At 37.6% G+C, this 25,045-nt stretch overlaps 1 protein-coding gene across 2 annotated transcripts in view; it reads left to right on the plus strand.

The window, feature by feature from the left end:
• ryr3 (ryanodine receptor 3) overlaps nt 1-25,045 on the plus strand; it is a 153,647-nt gene that overhangs the window by 29,153 nt on the left and 99,449 nt on the right. For both annotated transcript variants that reach the window (XM_047387608.1, XM_047387609.1), the window contains exons 4-16: nt 9,117-9,191; nt 10,214-10,292; nt 10,594-10,706; nt 13,318-13,417; nt 13,858-13,951; nt 14,505-14,579; nt 16,193-16,349; nt 17,418-17,582; nt 19,760-19,881; nt 20,002-20,182; nt 20,780-20,915; nt 22,967-23,062; nt 23,161-23,279. In XM_047387608.1, coding sequence (XP_047243564.1) covers nt 9,117-9,191; nt 10,214-10,292; nt 10,594-10,706; nt 13,318-13,417; nt 13,858-13,951; nt 14,505-14,579; nt 16,193-16,349; nt 17,418-17,582; nt 19,760-19,881; nt 20,002-20,182; nt 20,780-20,915; nt 22,967-23,062; nt 23,161-23,279 — 1,512 coding nt within the window. The remainder of the gene's footprint in view (nt 1-9,116; nt 9,192-10,213; nt 10,293-10,593; nt 10,707-13,317; nt 13,418-13,857; nt 13,952-14,504; nt 14,580-16,192; nt 16,350-17,417; nt 17,583-19,759; nt 19,882-20,001; nt 20,183-20,779; nt 20,916-22,966; nt 23,063-23,160; nt 23,280-25,045) is intronic.

The raw sequence follows: 25,045 nt of genomic DNA on the forward strand, positions 1-25,045 counted from the left end.
GTTGGTGCATAATCTATTAGTCCCGGTGCAAGATATGAGTTTTTTCTTCCTCAAAGGCCAAGTCACCAGTTGAAGTATCTGCTTTTGTCTTCTTTAGAGTATAATGTGACAGAGTGTCGGTGGACACACTAAAGTCCAAGAAACATAATTTACTAAATGCACCCAGAAATAAACTCTTCTAGGCAGAGTCACTAAAGGTAATGAAGTGCAAAACTACTGATTAATTTCTAGTGCCTGGTTCACACAATAGGATATTTATGCCGATTTTTGCCCCTATCTTCCCCTTCCAACATGCCCCGATTATTGTGATGGCTCTTTAAATAATTTTATGAGATATTCCTGCTGTGTGTGGTGTGTTAAGAGTGATCTAGTCTGCTCAGAAGGACGTTGGGACCGCTCCAACCTCAAATCGGGGATATTCAACACGTTGGATTGACTTGGCCCAATATCCTACCATGTGGGGTGTTCCCTGAGGACAAACGACCCTTCAACAGGCTTCAGCGTAACCTGTTGAAGGTGACCTATAGCCAATCAGAAAGCGACGTGACAGAAACATGGAAGAAACACGTTTGATCTCGAGAGAGTTTGTGACTTCCCGTCTGGAATCTGAATATTTGTGAGTGAAATCTGTTTGTGTGGTGTGTTGCGCTTGCAGTGTGACTGGACACCACACACTGTTGGTCCAAACCTGTTAAAACTATGATTTTTTTTAATCGTCACGTGTGGGGTCTCTCAGGTGTTGAGAATCACCCAACAATTTGAAAATTCTGTCGTGTGAACCAAGCAGACGTTTAAATGCTGGAAGCGTGCCAGACATATCAGAGATACCTTCTCTTCCAAATCAGGGCTAAGTCCTGCCCTGTGTCATGGCAAAAAAAAAAATCATTAAAATGCTGTCACACAATAAAGAACAAGGTTTATAATTGCTGTGTCCAAACAGGAGAATAAAACGAAGATTTAGCACAGCTTTTAGAAGCAAATTTATCCAAATGAATTAGATGTACCAATAATTTTAAGATGACAGGACAAAAAATTAATAGAAAGAGTTTGGATGTTTGATGCTGAACACTAAACATTTGATTTTAAAAGGTTCATCTACTATGTTCACTTCAATTCCAAATGTTATGAGAGGTTATGAGTGATTTAAAAATGGCACCATAAAATTGTTACATGCCTTTTCAGAATAAACTGATTGGAAAAAGGTTTACTTGAGCCAAATGACTTAATAGGTGTGCTGATTGAGTGTTTATCAATAATCATTTGCATATAGTACTGCGCAAAAGTTTTAAACCATTCTAGTCTTTGTATCAGGAGAGTCAGATCTAACAAAAACAAATTTAACCCATTGGATTTAGGACGTTTGCATAATACTGTCCCTCTATTTAATAGTTAGTATTGTGTATTCAGTAGATCTAAACCTGATTTTGTGTACTTTGTAGACAGCCTTATCTTTACAATACTTAAAGCATCCCACACCTTTTAATTCTGCAGGTAATCTGTTTCTAAAGCTTCTTTATCACATATTCCTGCAGTAAAAATAGATCAGGATTTATTAAGTGCAAACAAATGAGGGAAATTGTGTGGGTGCACTATTGTACCTGCTGCATCATTTCTCCTCACTCCCTATATCCTTGATTTACACTAGAAAGCTCAAACCCTTTTCTCTTGGCTCTGTTTGAGCTCACTCTTCATCTTTATCATGACAGAGAGGGTAATCTTGGATCTTGTAGACTCTGTTCTTACAACAGATGTTTCATAGTTAAAAATTAGCTACTTACTGCTAAATATGTTGTGTGAAAGTTCTGTTTTAAGTAGAAATATTCAATGAAGCTTGGTAAAAGTCTGTTCACAGTAAGCAGGACATTATATCTTGTCGTTCCAGTCTTCATAGCTTGACGAAAGTATAACAAATTAAATGATTAATTAGTTGGGCTATCTCTTCATGTAGTGAGCCGTACAGTTTTAGTGTAAATACAGTTTTCCTTTGATAAGACTGATGAGGGCATTCCTATGATTTCATGAACCAGAAATATTTACAGGCAGTCAAATTTGTCTTTCTTGTAGATGAGAGGAAAGTGTAACACACTGTTTTTAACCAGGGGACCAGGATTGCACAGAAACAGGTGGGGGAGGGTCAGGTCTGTGTTTCTTTGTGCACCATACAGTTAAAGAATACTCTGGGTACTCTGAGACTTTCTCTGGAATCCATTTACAGCGACTTAAAATAGGAAATATATGATGAAACGTTTTAATGGGTTTGAGGCTTTAATGTTTCAAAACCTTTATTAGAATCCAACCCATGCCTTGTTCAGATTTAATTGTTTCTGCACACTTCAGAGATTTAGCTATACATTTAAATGATGACATCATGAGATGGGAAATTAGTTTGAGATGTCTTTCCTTCAAATTTGTTCTGGGAAAACAAAGAGAAAACAACACTTACTTCTTATACTAGCTCATTATTTGAAATAAGTTGCTTGGTATTGCTTGTGTTTATTATTATTTGTTTAGGAAAAAAATAAATCACAATTCCTACTGGATACATGTGGTCTGAATGAATATTTAAAGCAGTCCCACCAACTGAACCAAATTGTTATTGGATTTTCTTTAAGAGACCACTGGTATTCTAGGAATAAAGTTGCTAAATTAGCAATTGTCGTAAAGGACCAATGTGGAAAGTACACAAACTTTGGTGCTAAATTGGGCACAAAATACCTGCAATATTTTCACAGAAAGATCACATGCTGTTCTGGGTTACTGTAACCACATTTGTCCTTACATGCACAACGTTGCCCTCTGGCACAGACAATTGTTTAAGTATCTTATATTGAGCACCGCTTGGTCGTGTCCGTCAGGGAATTAGACCTGCATTGTTATTAGCCTGAGTAGCAGATTTGTATTGTGCTCCACAGTGCAACATTGTTGGCTGGCCTTGTTTGGCAAGACAACATGATGTTGGCTAGAATACAAACTCGCTGATAGCAAGGCTAATAAATCATCCCCTTAGTTCCCACTGTAAGGGCCCATTTCTCCCCTTTTGTCGCTCAGACTTGTGTAATCAACCACTTTACACCCCAGTAACACATTCTTTTTACTTGTATTTGTTTGTCACTAGAAAGCCGAACATGAAAAATGGGTAGGTCCATCAGTTTGTTCATCCATCATGTTGTCAGTGTGCATGACAGATTGCTAACTCAAGGGGCTTATCTTCAGGCACTTTCACTCAATGTAATGCCTATTTCTTGATGGTCATAGCTGCTTTTAAATATAAAATATCTAATCAATAGAGATGAGGCAGAATTTAAAGTGTAGTGAAAGATTATCCTTATACTGGTACATTTCTCACCGCATGTTGAATAAATTCATTCTAGAAAGTAAACTTCAAGATTGTAAATTTACCATTCAGCTCATAATAGCTTCTCTTTCTTAAAGTCATTCTGGAATCTTTTAGTTAACTTATCATAAATACCAAATAAATTCAAATATGGCAGTCTTGAAATAGATGCATTGTTGCTGTCATGTTGTTTACATGAGTGAATGTGTAGCCTGACCCCTTTAGAGACTGCTCAGTGTGCAAATGTCCAGGCTTTTAAAATTGAAGGTTTGCTTCTTGTTTGGTTAAAAAAAAAACATCCAGAATAAGTTTTTATTCCTTTTTAGCTGCATTAGTTAAAAAAAGATTGTGTAAATTCAATCAAACAACAACTCTAAATGTAATTAGCCGAACTGGTGAACAGATCTAAAAGGCTTCAAAATTGACAGAGGCATTGGTTTATTATCTAGGAGTGTTGCTCTGTTTTATCTGAGTTTGATCTCTAACCAAAAGTCTAAAGTATTGACAAGAGGAAATGTTCTGAGATCAGTTTTGATTTCATTGAAATTATTATTTATGCACTCTGGTTTTAAACTGTAAATGTTTTCAACAGGTTTTGTTATTTCTTACCAGACAGAAAATGTTGAATTTAACATGAATTGTATTAACAATGATTTGATGGATAGTTCATAAATACTGTACAAAACAATATATCACACTTAAACAATATATTTGGCATAAATTGTTTCTTTATTTCAGTTGACTATTGATTTGTTTTTTTTAACCCTCCCCTGGTTGCTAGTAAAAAAGACAAGATCTTAGTTGAACATGTAGGTACGTGACTGGAAGAGTAAATAGACAGAGACAGGAAGAAAGAAAAAGGAAATAAGAGCAAAGGAAGGAAGGAATTAGGAGAGACGTTGAGGAATCAATTGAGAAAATTAGGGAGAATTTGATTTAGTAATTGTGGAAATTAGGGCGCAGTTGAGTAAGGATTAGGGAAATGGAGTAAGGCATTTAGGAGATGAGGAAGAAATAGTGTAAGGAATTCAGAATATTAAATGAACTAAGGAACTGAGAAAATGAAAGCTAGAGTAAGGCAAGAATTGACTGAGAAATCGAGGAATGGCATAAATCTTCGAGAAAGTAAAATATTAGTTAGCAGAATTTTAAGAATTTATTTAGCAATGAATTGAGGAAAGAAGATGTTGACTGAGTAATCAATTTAAGAAGGAAGGACGGAACTGAGTAAAGAAGTTAGGATAAAAGGATTAAATGAGGTGACCAAACCCTCAATTTCCTTTTCTGTCCATCCCAAATAAGCTGTGAAGAATGAAGAGATAATGAAAGAAGAAGTAGCAGATGGTCAAGTTCATGAAACACTCTGGGGTCCCCTTTCATTTTCTTTAAATATAACCTTAGCTTCAAACAAATTAGGTCTGATAGCTTGGAAAGAAATTAGATATCATTTGAGTTTTTTTATGAGGAGGAGCTTAATACTGTTTACCCCTGCAGGAAAAAAGAAATCAGGTGATTGAATGACTTTTAAAATAGCCCAATATTAAATCAAACGTTAAATTAAGTAGAATCAAAATGTTAGAAACTTCACATGAACTCTAGTGTTTATCCATTTCATTGTGTACCCTTTTCACCCTGCTGCTAGAGGTTAATCAAAAAGGTAGGTCATGACAAAAATCCCACTTCATTCGTTTTTGCATAACATTTCCTCACGTTTCCTCAGGTGTTTGGCTAGTGTATGTTGTACCTATTCTTGTTCATCACAAGAATTAACTGTCTAAAGGCCTGTACAAACGTCGCAAAAACAGAAAAATATGTTCTCTCTCCAAGGGCTGCAAGAATTAAATAATATAATTTTGTTTTTTCAGCCCCTGTTCTTATAGGTTGTGTTTGACCCATATTCTGGGCATAACCTTTTTCTTGTGTGATGTCAGAGAAATGTGAAGGTTATGTGTGCAGTGGGAGAGACCTTAGAAGACTTCCCAAGAGTTCTGCACTTCAGTTCTTGTGAAGCATGAAATGTCCAGGCCAGAAAGAACAGCAAAGTTCTTGTTCTTGCAGCCTCAGGCAAAAAAGAACAAATTTATCTGTTCTTGTAGAGTATGTATTGACATTAAGTGTGGTCATTTCTTTGTCTATTTTCACCTTTCATTGTGAGTATAGTTGACTGTATTCTTGTTAGTTCTTCTGTTTGCTGCTTGCCCTTTTGAATGAAGTACCAAAAATACAACCCCTCGATACAACCTCTCGAGTTTCAGAGACTTTACTCAGAAGATGTAAAGTAATAGCAACTCTGATTTAATATCTCACACAAAGATGAAGTGGAAGATCTTAACTTGAAATGTACATGTTACGTTGGGGAAGAACAAGTGTTTCATCCTGCCAATTTTGTATGTTTGCTCAATTGACGAGAAAATAAGTTTCTAATTTCCTTGTAACTTGATGTTAATGTAAAGGCAGAATACCAACCAAATATCAAGAAAATCTGCATTATATAACAGTTTTATTGATTTATCTGCATTTCACTGGGGAAAATCTCTACTTGATTATCCTAAAACATAACTTATAACTTGGAGGACAAACCTTTATTTGCTGCAGAGCGAAAGCGTTTTCTGTAGCTGGTCAGCAGATTTGCTCACACCTCAAGAAAGATTTGCGTCACTTTGTGCAAAAAACTCTAAATACTTTGGCTATGCAATGTATCAGCTCTCTTTACAGATTCTGTGTAGGATTGAGGTCTGGAGAATGTCTATGCCCCTGCATGACCTTAACGTGATTCTTCTTTTGCCACTCTTTTGTTGCCCCGATGGGGTTTTTTGTGGGATCATTTTCATACTCATTCTCATCTTCTGGCTAAGAAAGAAGGTTAGACAAATTGGTTTGTTGCCCTGTATCCTTAGCAGAAAAACAGCCTCAAATCATGTTTTCACCTCCATGGTGGGGTTGGTGTTTTTAAACACACAGAGCATCCTTTTGCTCCAGATTGATGCCAAGGAGCTTGGTTCTGGTCTTTTCTGGCCATAGCAGTTTCTCCCAAACCTTTTCTTATTCATTTAATAATAACTATTTAAGAAGGGCCTGTACATGAACTGTCTCTAGCAGGGTGCTGGAAGATTTAATTCATAATAACATACAGGTCCTTCTAAAAAAATTAGCATATTGTGATAAAGTTCATTATTTTCCATAATGTCATGATGAAAATTTAACATTCATATATTTTAGATTCATTGCACACTAACTGAAATATTTCAGGTCTTTTATAGTCTTTATACAGATGATTTTGGCATACAGCTCATGAAAACCCAAAATTCCTATCTCACAAAATTAGCATATTATTAAAAGGGTCTCTAAACGAGCTATGAACCTAATCATCTGAATCAACGAGTTAACTCTAAACACCTGCAAAAGATTCCTGAGGCCTTTAAAACTCTCAGCCTGGTTCATCACTCAAAACCCCAATCATGGGTAAGACTGCCGACCTGACTGCTGTCCAGAAGGCCACTATTGACACCCTCAAGCAAGAGGGTAAGACACAGAAAGACATTTCTGAACAAATAGGCTGTTCCCAGAGTGCTGTATCAAGGCACCTCAGTGGGAAGTCTGTGGGAAGGAAAAAGTGTGGCAGAAAACGCTGCACAACGAGAAGAGGTGACCGGACCCTGAGGAAGATTATGGAGAAGGGCCGATTCCAGACCTTGGGGGACCTGCGGAAGCAGTGGACTGAGTCTGGAGTAGAAACATCCAGAGCCACCGTGCACAGGCGTGTGCAGGAAATGGGCTACAGGTGCCGCATTCCCCAGGTCAAGCCACTTTTGAACCAGAAACAGCGGCAGAAGTGCCTGACCTGGGCTACAGAGAAGCAGCACTGGACTGTTGCTCAGTGGTCCAAAGTACTTTTTTCGGATGAAAGCAAATTCTGCATGTCATTCGGAAATCAAGGTGCCAGAGTCTGGAGGAAGACTGGGGAGAAGGAAATGCCAAAATGCCAGAAGTCCAGTGTCAAGTACCCACAGTCAGTGATGGTCTGGGGTGCCGTGTCAGCTGCTGGTGTTGGTCCACTGTGTTTTATCAAGGGCAGGGTCAATGCAGCTAGCTATCAGGAGATTTTGGAGCACTTCATGCTTCCATCTGCTGAAAAGCTTTATGGAGATGAAGATTTCATTTTTCAGCACGACCTGGCACCTGCTCACAGTGCCAAAACCACTGGTAAATGGTTTACTGACCATGGTATCACTGTGCTCAATTGGCCTGCCAACTCTCCTGACCTGAACCCCATAGAGAATCTGTGGGATATTGTGAAGAGAACGTTGAGAGACTCAAGATCCAACACTCTGGATGAGCTAAAGGCCGCTATCGAAGCATCCTGGGCCTCCATAAGACCTCAGCAGTGCCACAGGTTGATTGCCTCCATGCCACGCCGCATTGAAGCAGTCATTTCTGCAAAAGGATTCCCGACCAAGTATTGAGTGCATAACTGTACATGATTATTTGAAGGTTGACGTTTTTTGTATTAAAAACACTTTTCTTTTGTTGGTCGGATGAAATATGCTAATTTTGTGAGATAGGAATTTTGGGTTTTCATGAGCTGTATGCCAAAATCATCCATATTAAGACAATAAAAGACCTGAAATATTTCAGTTAGTGTGCAATGAATCTAAAATATATGAATGTTAAATTTTCATCATTACATTATAGAAAATAATGAACTTTATCACAATATGCTAATATTTTGAGAAGGACCTGTAGTGTGTTACCTATGGTGTTCTTGGAGACTATAGTTCCAACTGCATTCAGGGCAATAATAAGCTCCTTCTGTGAAGGTTATGGACTTGTTCCTCACCTTTCCTATTGTCACTCTTACCCAATGAGAAAATATCTTTTATGAAGCTACAAGGAGTTGTTATTTTATATTTCTTGCTATTTTATTTACACAAGCAATTGTCATCTTCTCGCTGGTGTTCTTGCTGATGGTCTCATTTCTTATCCCAGCATGGTGCAGATTGACTATCTTGTCCTTGATGTCCTTTCACAGCTGTTTGGTATTGCCCATTGCAGTAAGAGTTAGAAATGGAATAAATTAATTGTGTGGGCAAATGTGCTTTATACACAAATTGAGCCCTAAGAGTCTGTAATAGATTCAATGATTGATTATCTATTTGCCACTGCAGTGAGAACCAGAACTCTGGCTTAATGACTTGTTTGTAAGTGAGCAAACTTGCAAAATCAATAGGGAATCAAGTAGGGCTGCAAAATATATTATGAATATATTTATTTATTTGTAATATAGATAACTGCCTGGGTTGCAATAAATACTAGCTACTTTTTCAAGTACCTTGGATTCAGACTGTCTGTGCCTGTAACAAATTTGGTGACACTCCTTATCTAATGCAGCATAAAACGTTTTCAAAGGCAAAGAGATGGTGAGGTGGTGAGAAACTTTAAAAAGTTGTTTCAATGGAGAAACAGCTGAGGTCTGCCAAAAGCAACTTTTTCAATAAATATAATATAGAATTTTCTTTTCCCAGTTGGTGAGTAGATTACTTGATAATGATTGGTAGATTAGCTGGGCTTTGTGTTTGCAAATATATTAACCGAAAGCAGAAAGGCAATAACATATTTAATTATTTGTTTATCACAAGTAATATTTAAAGCAACCTTCACCAATACTATCGCATGTTTTCTTTATGTGCAGTCCTACATTCAAGTACCTCAATTTCTCCTCTTGTACATCAACAGGATCTAGATTTTGGGGTTATGTGATATTAATCTGTTTGTTTCTTGCCAGGCGGGTCAGGGAGGTGGACACCGGACCCTGCTTTATGGTCATGCCATCCTCTTACGTCACTCCTTCAGTGGCATGGTGAGTGTCAATGTTAAAATCACTAAGATGGGGATGAAACTCATTTTGATAATAGTCATACATTCCCTTAATGAACTCATGACCAAAAAAAAACTCCTCCTTGTAAAGTGGTCTCAATATATCCTTTGGTAATCTGAAGGTATTTAAATGTTACTCTTTAAACTTGTTGTTGCTTTTTATTCATTTTCTGTCCATGACCAAAGAAATTAGTTTTTTTGTAAGCCCCTTAACTCTGAACAATGAATAGTTTTGGCATATAAAGGCTCCTATAATCAGAGGATAGGCAAGTGTTGCCTGCAAACTGGCATAAAGTATAGATGATCAACAGAAGAATGATGCATCGCTCAGATACTCTCCCAGGTCTTTGCTGGATATTTTGTTTCTCCATGACCAAAACATGTCAGATTTGGATCCTGCACATCTGGAAACTGTTTTAGAGGTCTGATACTGTCCTCCACTTGCCTATGTTCCTTATTTTATAAAGCACACATTGTGCAAGTTGGGACTTCATGTACAAGAACTGGACAGAAAATGATTAGAGGAAATACAAAAAAACTTTTAAGGTTTTTTGTGGCATTAGTGGCCTTTACTCAGTAGTAGCTAGACAGAAAGAAGGGCAGAGAGAGAAGGGGAAGACATGCAGCAAATCAAACTGGGGACAACTGCGCTGAAGACCGTAGCCTACGGTGCACCTAACACTGCACCATGTGACAATGATCAAAACCACTTTAAAAGGTTCTGAGAAAGTCTGCTTAGAAGCAAAAAGACAAGCAAAAAACAAAATAGGAGCTCTTTAGGTTTTTTCACAGTACTGTTATTAATAACTTGACATAGTAAGTTGGTTCCTGAATTGATTTAATTGACTAATAAATTAATATACTGATTATTCAGCACTAAAACTTCACATCCTATCTTCTAAAATATTAATAATTTCAACTTTGCTTCACATTTACTTCATAATTCAACGAGCTGAAAGCCGCTCAGAGCTTTGACCCAACACTAATTCATTTTTTACTCACCAGTACTTGACCTGTTTGAAGACATCAAGGTCTCTGACAGACAAGCTGTCATTTGATGTCGGACTGCAAGAAGATTCAATAGGTACAGTATGACTAATGAGCACTGAATGAGTATGAATCACCTTGAATTAACCTTGAGATTGAATAAATACTTTATATTATTGAAATATTGTAACTCCATGTGTGCTGAGTGTAGTTTTTTATATAACAGCTGAACTGAAGATTTATCAAACTCAGCAATTTTTTCACAATGGCTCTCTTGGATGAGAATTTAATGCTATTAAAATTACTTTTAAATGAGTGCATTTATTTACAGACCTGTTCAAGCTTTCAGGTTTCACCTAATCAGCAGTTTGAGTTTTTCAATGTATTTATGCCTTTAGGAGAATCCTGCTGGTGGACAATTCATCCTGCATCCAAGCAGAGATCCGAGGGAGAGAAAGTCCGCATTGGAGATGATCTGATTCTCGTCAGCGTGTCCACTGAAAGATACCTGGCAAGTTGCATTTCAGTACTCACCTAAAAATAAAACATTTTGAGAAAGCGGAGATGAATGTACTATTAATTAATTTACCTCAATTAGACAACTAAATTTCAATTGTAGCAGCAGCCCCAAATGATGATTTTGTCCACAAGAAGGTTAAGCAGTTACATTAAAGCTAATAATAATAGTAACTTTAGTAAGGACCCTTTTTATAGTGAAAGTATAAAACTATGTGCAATAATTACCCCGATATACAGCACCTTGAAATACCACCCTAAATAAAATCCAACAACCAATTGCCTTCAGATGTCTACCTGTTTGTAGATTTAATCTCAGGATCAATACCGAGGTTCTCACCTAGGAACACATCAGGTAAGGTCAAGGATAAAGGTATAGAGAAGTCTGAAGCAGGGTTAGGTTAGAAAACATTTCAAACTTTGAACATCTCATAGAGGACTGTTGTATTTATCCACTAAAAATGGAAAGAGTCTGCCACAGATGCAAACCTCCCACAACATGGCTGCCTTTCTTTCTGTTTTTCACTTACAGCTAATGAAAAAAAAAAAACATTTGAGATTAGTGTTGCATCAGACCAATTAAAAAACATCTTTAATACAGAAATGTGGGCTTAATGAGAAATATATTTTATATCTACTTAAAGATTGATTTCAAAAGGTACTTTTAATCTGACAAATGAGCCTCATCTGATCACATATTCCAATTTAGTGAGATGAACCTGTCGATAAAATGTAAAGCTGTTTAGTTGACTATAAAGCTTTAAATAGTACAAGCACAGCTGCATCTAGAGCTGCACATATTATGTATCCGTAAAATATTGTATATTTTTTTCTCTTTGCCTCTTAAACAGAACTGTTAGCAATTCAAAGAAGGTGATAGTTTTTCAGCTTTTTTGACCCATGTCTGTAGGTGCCCTGGTCTGGCTCACCATTAGTCAGCCTATTCATGGTAGCTTTGATCACAGCTCCAGCTAACATCACAGTGACAAGGCAATTTAAAATGAAAGCGGGGAACCTTTGCTACTTGTGATGGAAACCAGATAACCTGTAAAACACTTCTATGCATATTGAAAACATTTGCATTTTACTTACCAGTCTGACTAATGGGTTTAAAGTTATTGCTGTCTCCCAAGCTCTGCTCCACTCCCGACCTCAATTAACTTACTCTGCGAAAAGGGACAGGGGAATTTCAAGAGGGCGAGTAAGAGGCAGAAAGTGAAATAGCCTGAAGGGATCCGCTCTGACATGCCAGGAATATGAAACTTTTTGATATATAATATTTTCGGGTGGGTGCTCCAACACCTCCTCCAGGGAGAGAGGTGCTAAATTATAGCAAACTGGCCAAAGAGTCAGACTTTTATTTCTTCTGAACAAACATCATTTTCAAAAGTGAGTTGTATAGAACATATGATAATTTGAAGAGGTTTTTTGTGATCCACATAGTTGTTAATCTGGTTCTCTTTGTACAGTTAAATTGGTTTAGTGAATGTTTTTACTTTTTTGCTGTAACCCATGGGTTAAAATCTGCTGCCAAAAATACCGTAGAGGCCAACTGTAAGTAACATATTGGAGACATCAGTGCAGAGATCTTGAATGTGATTCCTCGTGTGGGCAGTGTTTAATTTAATCTAATCAGTTTTGGTTTAATACAGAAGTCTTACTTGTCACACCCTGACCTAATTCCTGCCTGACCTGGAGAATCAAGATATGAGCTAAATAAAGCCCATCTGACAGCATGTAGTAGGTTAAACAATCTCAAAAAGTAATATAAAGATATGCAGATTTCAAGAACAGATGAAGAACAAAATTGTTGTAATCAGTCTGGTAATGGCCTCAGAATGGCTTTGTGACTTCAGAGCCTACAGTAAGAAACATTATCCACATGGTGAAAACAAAAAACCTTCCCAGGACTGCCAAAATTAACCCAAGAGCAACACAATGACTCATCTAGAAAGTAACAAAAGAAGCCAGAACATCTAAAGCTCTGCAGTTAAGGTCAGTGTTCATGATTAAACAATAAGAGAGAGACTTGGCAAAAATTGCATCATTGGGAGAGTTCAAAGACAAAACCACTGCTAACCAAAAAGAGCACAAAGGCCCATCTAATATTTGCCGACAAAACGCCTAAATAATTATCCCAAAGACCTTTGGGAAAACACTCGGTGGTCTGACAAGACACAAAAGGAACTTTGTCAGATGTGCATCCGGTCATATCTGATATAAAATTAACATAGCATTTTAGGACAAAAATGTCACACTGACAATCAGACATGGCTTAATAAATGAAATCATCATATGAAAGTTGCATTTTGTTTTTAATCAAGTTATGTAGGTCAGATATTAACATTTGATGATCTGAAACAGGTGCGATTACATAAGTACCATCGATAGAACTCTTTTAGGAGAGTTTTAGCTCATACCTTTTAAAATGTTGTTTAGCAGCTTTAAAGAAAGCAAAACTGTTAAAATAATGCATCTGAATAAAATTCTTGAATATCTCCTTTTAAATATGGCTGAATGTAAGTGATTTGTTTGTACCTATTCTGCAGCTGTAGTTTACTATTCTATCTTTCTGAAGTCCAGCATAACCTGCTTCTGTCTTTTAGCATCTCTCCAACTCTAACGGCAACATTCAGGTAGACGCCTCCTTCATGCAGACCCTGTGGAACGTCCAGCCTACTTGTTCATCAAGCAACATGGCTGTAGGTGGGTCCTTCAACCTTCGTCAAGGTCAGCGACAACCATAGACAATTGGATGTGACAATTTATGCTTATTTTATTTGAGAATAACATTTATTTTAGAATAGTGTTTGAAGTATTCAGATTCATATATTCCCAACATGTCGTTATAAATGTAAAGCTGTAAACGCATAATAAACAGTTTCTGTAAGGTTATGGCAAGCAACAGTGGCTCAGTGGGAGGAGCCACAGCTCAGTGAGATTGGGTTTTATTCCAGCTTCCTCCCGCCACATATCAGGGTGCTCTAATCTACATATTTTTGTTTAAATGTGTGCACATTTGTGAGTGCAAATGGGTGAATGTAGCTCTCTCGTAAAGGGCTTTGAATGGTCTGTATGACTAGAAGAGGGCAATATAAACTCAGTCCATTTACCTTTTTAACTCCATGCTGTTTCTGCTGTTAAAGGGTTTTTGATTGGCGGGCATGTGATGCGTCTCTGTCATGGTCACGACGAGAGCTTGACAATCCCTGGAGCAGATAAGAGTGAAGAAGAGCAGAGGTTTGTAATAAACTGCCTAAGAGATTTAAATCCAACAGGAAGAAACGCATTTACGTTATTATGTCACAAGGAAAACATTTTTTTTTCATCTTTCATGTAAAACGTTAGAATGCTATAAGGAACTTTGCTGCTGTGGTCCAAAATTACAGCAAGCTATTGTCATTCTACCAAATATTAAGAAAATATGAGAGTTCAGCTTTCTGAATAACAGAAAAATAAAAAATGTGTCTGGCATTTGGCAAATAGAAATAATTGTGTTTATCCTAATTGACCCAAACAGTATAGGTTCAGTCAAATTTAATAAAAGGTTGGGTATAAAAATTCAGCAACAAATTAGCTTTTTATAGAAAAAACATTATGAAGCAACAAAATACTGTTGCTTTAATTCTATTTTATTTCTATTACATTTTTTGCTTTTTGCGGGAGTTAAAATTATGTAAAATGTTTTGATTGATGTTTCCTTTCCACCTCTTCATTTTGTGTGATATGAGTAATTTAGTGATATGAGTAATTAGAATTATGATTATGCCTACGTTTGTTGTCGTTCTGACAGAATAGTAAACTATGAGGCGGGGAAGGGAGCATCAAGAGCCCGCTCCCTCTGGAGACTGGAGCCTCTCAGGATCAGGTAAGACGAAACAAATGACTGAATGAACTGATTATATGTCATAAAATACTAACATACACACACCTTTTTCAAGCTTCATAAATTATATCAGTCCCTTTTCTTGAATGTCTCAAGCACTCTAGACTGTATTTAAAACTCTCCTGCCACTGCTCTTAGCTGTCACTGCTGGCTAAATCCTACAGAATGTGAAGCCCTATTTGGCATTCCTCTGCTGTCTTTTGTTTGTGTTTTATAAATAAAACTGCATAATAGAATAAAACATTTGTAAAATTAGGCAGTGGTACTAAATAATTTAAAACTATTATCTGTGGAAACATTTCGTAAAAGCAGATCTATTGTGGGCTCTAAACATGTCACTATGGAAGAGGTGGTGGAGGACAGGATGTTGAGAGATCTGCTGGCAATCGGGATAGTCCCTTTCACCCCAAATACAAAACAGTGGACAAATGAAAGAGCAGACTCATCCAACTACGCTGCTCTAAGGAATGATAAAGAAAATCGTTCCTCCCAACTGCAAATAGATTTTACAATTCATCCATCCCTGTTAGAGCCACTATCACAGAATTGGACTACATACTATCTGTCACATTTTGTACTATGTACCTGTACTATCATTATTATTACCATTACTCATTATGATTGCTTTTTATTATTGTTACTATTGGTACTATTACTTTTGTTGCTAGTATTATATACAGCTACAAATATTACAATTATAATAAATATGGTTACTAACAATTACTTTATTATATCATTAGTATCATCGTCTTGCCATTGCACTTTAATGTACCTATTTATCTTGTGTTTTATAGGTTTATTTGTACCTTTTTATTATTTCTACCTTAGTATATGTATTTGTATTTAAATATACTGATAATAGACTGCTATGGAGATCTAATTTCCCTGTGGATTAATAAAGTCTGTCTCTCTCCTTGAAAAGAAAAAAAAAAAAAAAAAAAATATATATATATATATATATATATATATATATATATATATATATATATATATATATACAGCTCAAAAAAATAAAGGGAACACTCAAATAACACATCCTAGATCTGAATGAATGAAATATTCTCATTGAATACTTTGTTCTGTACAAAGTTCAATGTACTGACAACAAAATCACAAAAAAAATCATCAATGGAAATCAAATTTATTAACCAATGGAGGCCTGGATTTGGAGTCACACATAAATTTAAAGTGGAAAAACACACTACAGGCTGATCCAACTTTGATGTAATGTCCTTAAAACAATTTAAAATGAGGCTCAGTATTGTGTGTGGCCTCCACATGCCTGTATGACCTCCCTACAACGCCTGGGCATGCTACTGACATACTCCACGCTGGTGGATGGAGTGAGACATGATTTCCCAGATGTGCTCAATCGGATTCAGGTCTGGGGAACAGGCGGGCCAGTCCATAGCTTCATTGTCTTCATCTTGCAGGAACTGCTGACACACTCCAGATGAAGTAGAATGCTGTATTTGAAATTTGTCAAATAGGAGAGAACAGACTGGTGATTTCTTTCTTCTTTTCTTTCTTCTCTAGTTTTGGTATATAAATGATTCATGTTTCAGAGCTTTTTGACATTTATTCTGTATGTTTAGCTGGAGCGGCAGCCATATTCGATGGGGCCAGCCATTCCGCCTTCGCCATCTCTCCACTGGACACTATCTGGCCTTGACTGAAGACCGGGGACTGGTCTTGCAGGACAGAGAGAAGTCTGACACCAAAGCCACTGCTTTCTGCTTTAAGTCATCTAAGGTTACTCTTATCAGACTCTATATAAATATATCTTCTCAACTTAGACTCTAACTCTAGCATGTCTGTACTCCTTAAGCTTGCTTTTGTGCTGCACCTATAATATTGCAGTATTTTCACTGTTGCAGGAAGCTTTTAATAAGCTGCTGTGTCACCATCATAATCTGACCTTTCCACAACTGCTGAGCAAACTACCATGTGAACGTGTTAGAGCAAACATTCATGTTGTCCAAGTCCATTCTAATTCAGCCCCCTTTTCACAGAAAATGCTGAGAGAAATCTACCAACATTGGAGTAACAGAATAATGCATGAAGATTTGTTTACCTAATTTTAAACTGCCATCAAGCATATGGCCTATTGGAAAAATGACTGAAAATAGCATAATTAGTGAATCAATGCTCATATTTACTCCAAAGGTTTACAAGTTGTTTGTAGGGAGCTTCACAGTAGTTGAACTATAATACACAATTAACTTGTTTTCTTGTTCTTCCTATTTGATCTTATGTTTTGTTGTGCAAGCAATGCCTGCTTGTTATCCTTCACATAAACTCTCAGAAATGAGGTGAATAAGCCACCTTGAGATCCTTTCATTTAAAATCTTATAAAACTCCTGACAACAAAGAGTAATGATCCTTCCTCCAATGACCCCTCCTACAGAGGCCATGAGTTATTAGTCAGGACTTATTTGGGAAAGGTATAGTTTTTATTTACTTTTTTTTTTTAGCCAATCCCTCCATCTTCTAACCACATCAGCCTGTGCCCATCAGCTCCTTTATAAAGGAAGGTCAGCTCCTCATCATGCCGCACGTTGCATTAATATGTTCCTCCTGACTTGCTGTTGACATTAATCAATTGAATTGCTCCATCTCTGCCTGAAAAGTAGCCAAGCTAATGATCCCTGCCCCTGTCTCCAATGAGATTCTTATCCTCAGACTGTCATTACCATCTAATGTCAATTTATTATACTTATTGCACATCTTGTCATATTTCCAACCCTGTGTCAGTGAATACTGTTTTTCTGCTTTTATTTGCTAATCGTTATGTTTTTCTTTTCATTCTAAATAAACCAGGAAAAAGGCGATCCTGGCATAAAAAGGGATATTGATGGGATGGGAGTTCCAGATATAAAGTATGGAGACTCTGTCTGCTTTGTCATGCATGTGGCAACTGGACTGTGGCTTTCCTACCTTGCGCCTGATGCCAAATCGTCTCGCCTTGGTCCCCTGAAAAGAAGGGTAAATATTATGCTTACGGACAGTGGGAATAAATATTTCACTCATCTTGTAATTAGGAAAAGCTGTTTAATGACGTACAGTCCTTCCAAAGTCATAGGTTGCAAACCTCAGAGCTCTTTAGCCCTTCCGCTATGGTTCCCTGTAACTTTATGTAAACTGTATAAATTGGGCATTGAGGGTGCTACATTTATGGTACCGTACAATTTTTTACATTTTCATCTGAACTTGTTTAATTCTGCAATATTTGTCCTAAAACCCTCTTAGTGCTGCCCTCTGTGGGTTGAACGGTGGTCACTGGAGTTGAATTTTCCTGTTGGTTCAAACGGTACAGCTTGGTACATGTATTCGTCATAGGCCTGCTTTTGGGTGTAAAACCAATCTCATTCAGACGCACGCCCCTGTAGTGACTCCGGAATTGGAATTGTGAGCATTGATTATATTGTTTAATGCTTTATGCCTTCAATCATATGCTTTACTGGAGATAATATAAATCTACATGAGAATGTAATCTTTCTGAAAGTTTGTTACTGCTTTGAAAGTTAGCCGATGTTAGCGATGATGCAGCTAACATCACTTTACCACTCAAAAATTGGACCCATTCTGTCCCCCACTGCCTCAGCAGTGGCGGCTTTCGAGCCAGTGGCTCGAACTGATAAGGCCCAGGCCCTCTGGGCTCCACTAAGCCTCCCTCTGGTGACAAGGAGGGTAAAAAAATCCTCCACCTCAAAAGACCGATCCGTGCCGAAACCACCAGCATCACTGTGTTCACTCTCCATGTATTAGTATGTCAGATTAAGCTAGCTGCCACTTTCCCTCATCCTCCTGATCACACCCCCGCTTAACCCCTTTTACTTCGGGTTTAGTTCCACTTATAGTACCACTGAGTATTAGGGCCAGGCTAAGAGATTTTCTTTTGTTTAATTACAAGAATAAAGTGTTAATATTATGAGAACTTTGAGTCATGACCGAAAGAACGAGATCCTGGATACAAGCGGCTGAAATGAGCTTCCTCCGTAGGGTGGCCGGGCACTCCCTTAGAGATAGGGTGAGGAGCTCGGCCATCCGGGAGGGTCTCGGAGTAGAGCCGCTGCTCCTCCACATCGAGAGGAGCCAGTTGAGGTGGCTCGGGCATCTATACTGGATGCCTCCTGGACGCCTTCCTCGGGGGTTATTCCAGGCACGTCCCACCAGAAGGAGGCCCAGGGGACGGCCCAGGACACGCTGGAGGGACTATGTCTCTCGGCTGGCCTGGGAACGCCTTGGGCTCCCCCTGGAGGAACTAGAGGAGGTGTCTGGAGAGAGGGACGTCTGGGCGTCTCTGCTGAGTCTGCTGCCCCCGCAACCCGGTCCCGGATAAGCGGAAGACTACGAGTACGAGTATTATGAGAATAGAGTTGGAATTTTACAAGAATAAACTCAGAATGTTTATGACAGCTCTTACAAAAAGCACACTTTTCCATGTGCTAAAATGAGGAATGTTGAGCATCTTGGGCAGTTATATTTTAGTATGGGTTTTACAAATAAGGACATTCTTAATCTTTTAGCACTTCAGCATCAAATTATTACTGGTGTCTTTTTCGAAGAAAGAACCACACGGACTTGGAAGAAATTGCTTGTTTTGTGGAAGATGAGCTGTCATTACTTTTTTCTCGTAATGTTACAACTTTATTCTTGTAATGTAACGACTTTATTGTCGTAATTTTACGACTTTATTCTCTTAATATTACCACTTGAGTGGTTTGGAGTTGGGCTTGGCCCGTTATTTCTATTGAAAGGAATTAATACTTGATAAACATTTTGGACAATTTTATGGTCCACAAAACACATGTGGGCTGAAAAACTAAACTCCCACGATCCTACTCAGCAATTCCATGAGAATAAATTTCTGGTCCACTGGTCCATGGCAAACAGAAGCCACACTGTTCCTCCTGAATTCAAAGTTTGGCAATTGGTTGGAGAATGTTTTTCAACACTGTAAAGCTGAGGAAGGCAACTTTGGTCCCATAAATCTGAAGCAATGCTGAGATGAAACTCAGCTGTCTTTAAATAACCTTCAAAGTGAAAAGATTTCACATGTTTTATCATTTGTTCAGTCATTTCAATCAAAAGAGTTGGACTACTGACAAATTAAATTTATTTTTTACATCACACACATGTCCTTGTATTTCCTGGACTAGGCCTGCCTTCACTCTGAGGGCCACATGGATGATGGTCTCATCCTACAGCGATGCCAGCATGAGGAATCTCGGGCTGCTCGCATCATCCGAAACACCACATTCCTCTTCAAAAACTTCATAAAGTGAGTCAGAAGTAGTATTCACAAAAAGCTCCTCTGCATATCTAAAAAAAAATACAATACCAAAGTGTAAATGCAAAGCCAATAAAATTAAAGTTTTAAAATGTGATTCTTTACTTTCAGGGCATTGGACACCACTGCAGCTGGAGAAATGAATGCAGTGGCCGGATATGTTGAAGAAGTGCTGCAAACGCTGAACGATCTGATTGAATACTTCAAGCAGCCCGATATAGAGCTTGAGCATGAGGAAAAACAGAATCTGCTTCGCTCACTCATCAAACGACAAGACCTCTTCAAGGAGGAGGTGAGTGGGCCAAATCTCCACTGAGGCATGGTTTTTTGTTTCCTGTTGTAAATATGGTTATGTTCTGGTTTAAAGACACTGTTAGCATCCATCTTAGTTTGGAGAACCAAAGGAAAAATCTCATGCAACCTTTCCCCATCTTAGTTTTGTTTTCTGTGTTTTCAAACTGCCCATATGGTCTGTGATCCTTGTCAAGGTGCAGTAATTCTTATAGGTCTAACCTGACAACAGGATAGCAATGATAGAATGTCCATGACCGGTATGACCACAATAACTTAATATACATGGATTTTCATACACAAAAACACACACATACATGTATTTCAATACTATGCCATGCACAGGTGGCCTTTATGTATTTTATGTAGGCAGTTGGGCTATCAAATCAAAGAGGGCTGAATATAATGCATGCAACACTTGCCACATTTATGCTTTTTGTAAAAAATCTTTTAAGTCATCCATCAATTTACCTCCTCTTCAAATGAATGCACTACTTTGTTTTGGTTTGCTAAATAGAATCCTGATAAAATACACAGACGTTTTTGATTCTAATATGACAAAATGTGAAAAAGTGCTTATATATTTTTTTTTTGTCAGGGCATGCTGGCCCTTTTGTCCAAGTGCATTGACCGGATGAACCTGTATGACAGTGCTGCCCACTTCGGAGAGATGGCTGGGGAGGAAGCTGGCGTAGCGTGGAAGGACATCCTCAACCTCCTCTATGAACTCTTGGGTGAGTGAGTGATGGATCACATAAAATATCGTCTGTCAGCACCTCTTCAGTCTGTGTGGACATGAAGTAGTTATCATCCCTCACTGAATTATTATTTTTCCCTTGGGACTCCACTACTCTCTTCACTGTACAGTCCTTCATTTTATCCTTTGTTTACATATTTTTTAAGTTGCTTACAATTCCAAGCTTTTTGCAGGTTAGCGTATCAGAAAATAAGGAAATTTTATATCACAATTGAAACAATGTTAGTCATCACATCCAGTGGCTTTATCCCCATGTTTCATGGCCCATATTGGGTCAAAGGTTCTGCATCTTCAACTCTGACTAGTCCGATTTTTACTGTTTAATGAATCGTTTGTTTATTCTGTTGCTGGCATTCTTCCATTACCTTCCCCCCAGTCAGTTCACCTTGACTACCCTTATATTGATCATTCCCTCTCCTGCATATGCTCACATATGTGCACAGATTTAGCCTACAACCCACAAGTACACTGCTAATAGTAAATGATAGCCGTCCCTTCAGTGGGGTTGCCACCAAGGTTGCTGAGGGCAGTCTGAGAAAGCAGATTTTCCATTTATCTTTTATCTTGGGATTTTTTATCATGTCTAATCTGTGGGACTACCTATTGGTTTTCTATGGGATTGCATATATCAAAATGTAAAGTCATCTTTATGTTTAGATAGAAACACTTACTGGTCTCATCAATGTTTTCTTGTGAGTTCATACATGTGTGTTCAGAGTCTCTCCTGTAAGACCTGTGACCACCTAAATATTAGCTGGGTCCAAAGGACACATTTGCAGTAGATTGTCATTAAGCTGCGTTGAAGGTTAGATGGTTTTGTTCAAAAAGTATGACTCTCCATTATCAAGGTTCCTATGCAGTCTGGAGAGAGCAGAACTCAAGTATTTTCCTGGATAGGTATAAAAAAGAAAATATAGCGTGGGAAAAAAAATTGCTTTTTCAGGTTGTATTCTGTATCTCATTCTCCAAAAGTTGTATCTCACTATTTGTGCATCAAAAATAGAAATGTCTGGATGAATCCATACCGACGTTTTTCACTTTTCAATTAAAATGAACTAAAAAGGACTTATAACTGTTATAATTTGAACCCTTAAAATGGTAGATATTTGACATAAAAATATGCAGAAACCCTGAGTTATGTGTAAGGCTAAAAAGTATTCAAACCCCTGGAAGATTTAAATTTTGAGTTATTCTATTCAACCAAGCTGTTTGTTTTTGAGAGCAACACAGGCATCTATAAGATAGTTTTAGAGGTGTATCAGTTTAAAAATCGATTTCTCTGTTTAGTTATATTTTAACAAAAATGATAAGTCAAAAACGATTTCATCTGTGGAACAGTCTGTAATGGCATTATAGCAATCAAATGCTTCTCATAAATGCTTGCCAGTTATTTGCATTTTGCCACTGGTATTACTTCCATTTAAAAAGAAACATGATAGTCAAATTAAAGTTAACTATAAAATTAAATCTAAATCTGCCAGGGGTATGAATAATTTTGAGCTAAACTAAAGTTTGTATGACATTCCAAGCAACTTGAAATTTTAACTCGGTAAGGTCCTTCTTAAATGAGTGGTATGCAAATGATATCAAGATTTGTCATCTTTTAAATTGAAAATTTCACCTTCCTTTCCTTTACATTGACCCACTTTGCCCTTGATCGCCTGTGTGGCTATGTTCATGTGTTCATGCTGGATTAGAGCTTTCCTGAAAAGGCTGAATCCCAGTGTTGGTCTCAATCAGTATTCAGAAGGTGCTGTTAAAGGAATTCTCTTGCATGTAGTCAGTCTGCTGTCCCTGAAACAAATTGGTGTGAAATGAGGCTCCTGGATGTGGAAAAGAAAATGTAAAAGGGATCCTAACTAATACTAGCCTTAGGCTTCATGTCCACCTAACAGTTTATCATCAGCTGTTGGATGCAATAGAACATCTTGTCAGACCTTGACCTGGATGGAGTATTTGAAAACTTAGTGATATTTGTATACGGCAAAGCCTTAAAGGTACTTTACTCAAACGTTGCCTTTTGTTCAGCTGCCCTGATTCGTGGAAACCGGACCAACTGTACCCAGTTCTCCCGAAACTTGGACTGGTTGGTCAGCAAACTGGAGAGAATGGAGTCATCATCAGGTATCCTGGGTCTCTTTTTTGCCACTAATTAATACAACATGCAATCACAAATGTTTAGGGGGGATTTTTTATTATTATTATTTTGCTTTGCTTTGCAGGAATCCTGGAAGTCCTCCATTGTATTTTGGTAGAAAGCCCAGAAGCCCTGAACATCATTCAGAAAGGGCACATTAAATCCATCATCTCTCTGCTCTACAAGCATGGACGCAACCACAAGGTGGGCTGAAAAAAGGACCTTTGCTATCACGTTTGCAAGTCCACTTACTAATTCTCAGTTATTCCACAATTAAAAAATTTAAAAAGTGGAAAACATAAATGTCTTCATATGTTACACAGAAAAGATTGGCGCATGTAATGGTTGCAGTAAACTTAATTAGGTTTTTGTCTTTAATTGGATGCATCTTTGTCTAAAAAATATTTTGGATTCATTATAAATTTAAACAAAACACCACCAAACAAAACAAGATTTCATTATAAAACCTATTATAGCACATATCTACAAGTAAAATATTTGATTTCCTCCTGATTTTATACATTTGCTCTTTTTGCTCACAAAAAAATAAAAAAATCTTTTTAATGTAGGGATATAGAAAAATAACCAAACATCTATCACATTTCATATACATTATAACATTGCATCATATCATTGAGGGACTTAAGTATTTGATCCTAAAAAGGTGTTTTAGAACTTGGTGCAGAAATGTTGCTGCTGGGAACCAGGTTAGCACGCACTTCAGGAGGTAATTTTGGCCTTCTGCTTTTTACTAGAGTGCTAAGACTCCTTTAAAATTCTTAGCTGCCCCTTAGCAGCTCACAGCTTCAGATCCCTCCAGATACTTTCTGAATGAATGAGGTCTTTCTTCTTCAGCCGTTACATTGTTGCCTTTGCGGTAACCTTGGGTCATTGTCTTTGAGACCCATCCATGACCCATGTTTTCTGCACAGTGTGAGGGAAGAAGGTTCTCCTCCAAGATTTTATGTCTATTGGCCCCTTCGAAGTGGTGAAGGCATTATAGTACTCTTAACAGAAAGGCAGTACCAAATCATGTTTCCAGCTTAACTGTGGTGATGGTGTTGTTTGAGTTATATTAAGCATTTCTCTTCCTCCAAACATGATGGGTCAACTGAATGTCAGAAATCTTGATTTTGTCCTCATCTGACCACAGCACTTTGCCCCCAAGTCTTCTCTGAATCATTTAGATGTCCTCTGGCATACTTGTACATGGCAGGGGGATTCTTGGGCTTTATGGGCTTTCTCATGATCATTCTCACCCCATGGAGCAAGGTCTTGCATGGAACTCCAACCCATGGGCAACTGGTGATTTACATTTCTTCCATTTCCAAATAATCATGCTAGCAAATGTCACCTTCTAACCAGGTTTCTTACTGATGTTCTTGTATCCCATTCCAGGCTTGTTTAGATAAATCAACTTTTACCTGATGTCTTGAAACCGCTTTTCATTGATTGATTGATTGATTGAGATTATATTAATCTGTGTGTAATATGGGCACAAAAGCAGTCTATGTGAGCTGGTAGTATGCCCAGGTTGTAAGAGATCAAACATTTATTTCACATAATGACATGAAATTCATTGTGTGAATGGAATAAAGTTAACTTTTATACCATAAGAATTTCTAGGTTTTTGGTTGAAATTCTCTCGCTCTACATTAAAATAGGAAAGCCATAAATATTTGAAACCGTTCCTTTCTTTGTAAGTGAGCAAACCTACAAAATCAACATTGGATGAATAATGTATTTTCCCAGTTGAAGTATGTGAGCTTTCAGCTTCTTAAACCTGTTACTTTCTCTTTCACACACCTAAATCCAGTGCAAAAGTATTTCAGCCTGAGCAAATATAAACAAATTCTCTTTCTGTAACATACATTTTTGCTAACCTACAATCAAGTCAACAGCCAGGATGTATAAAAAACAAAATGTTTATCAGCAGTTGTAGTTGACATTCCAGCCTTGTGTTTGACCTA

Source organism: Girardinichthys multiradiatus, chromosome 15 (assembly GCF_021462225.1).
Source record: "Girardinichthys multiradiatus isolate DD_20200921_A chromosome 15, DD_fGirMul_XY1, whole genome shotgun sequence".
Classification (NCBI taxonomy): domain Eukaryota; kingdom Metazoa; phylum Chordata; class Actinopteri; order Cyprinodontiformes; family Goodeidae; genus Girardinichthys; species Girardinichthys multiradiatus.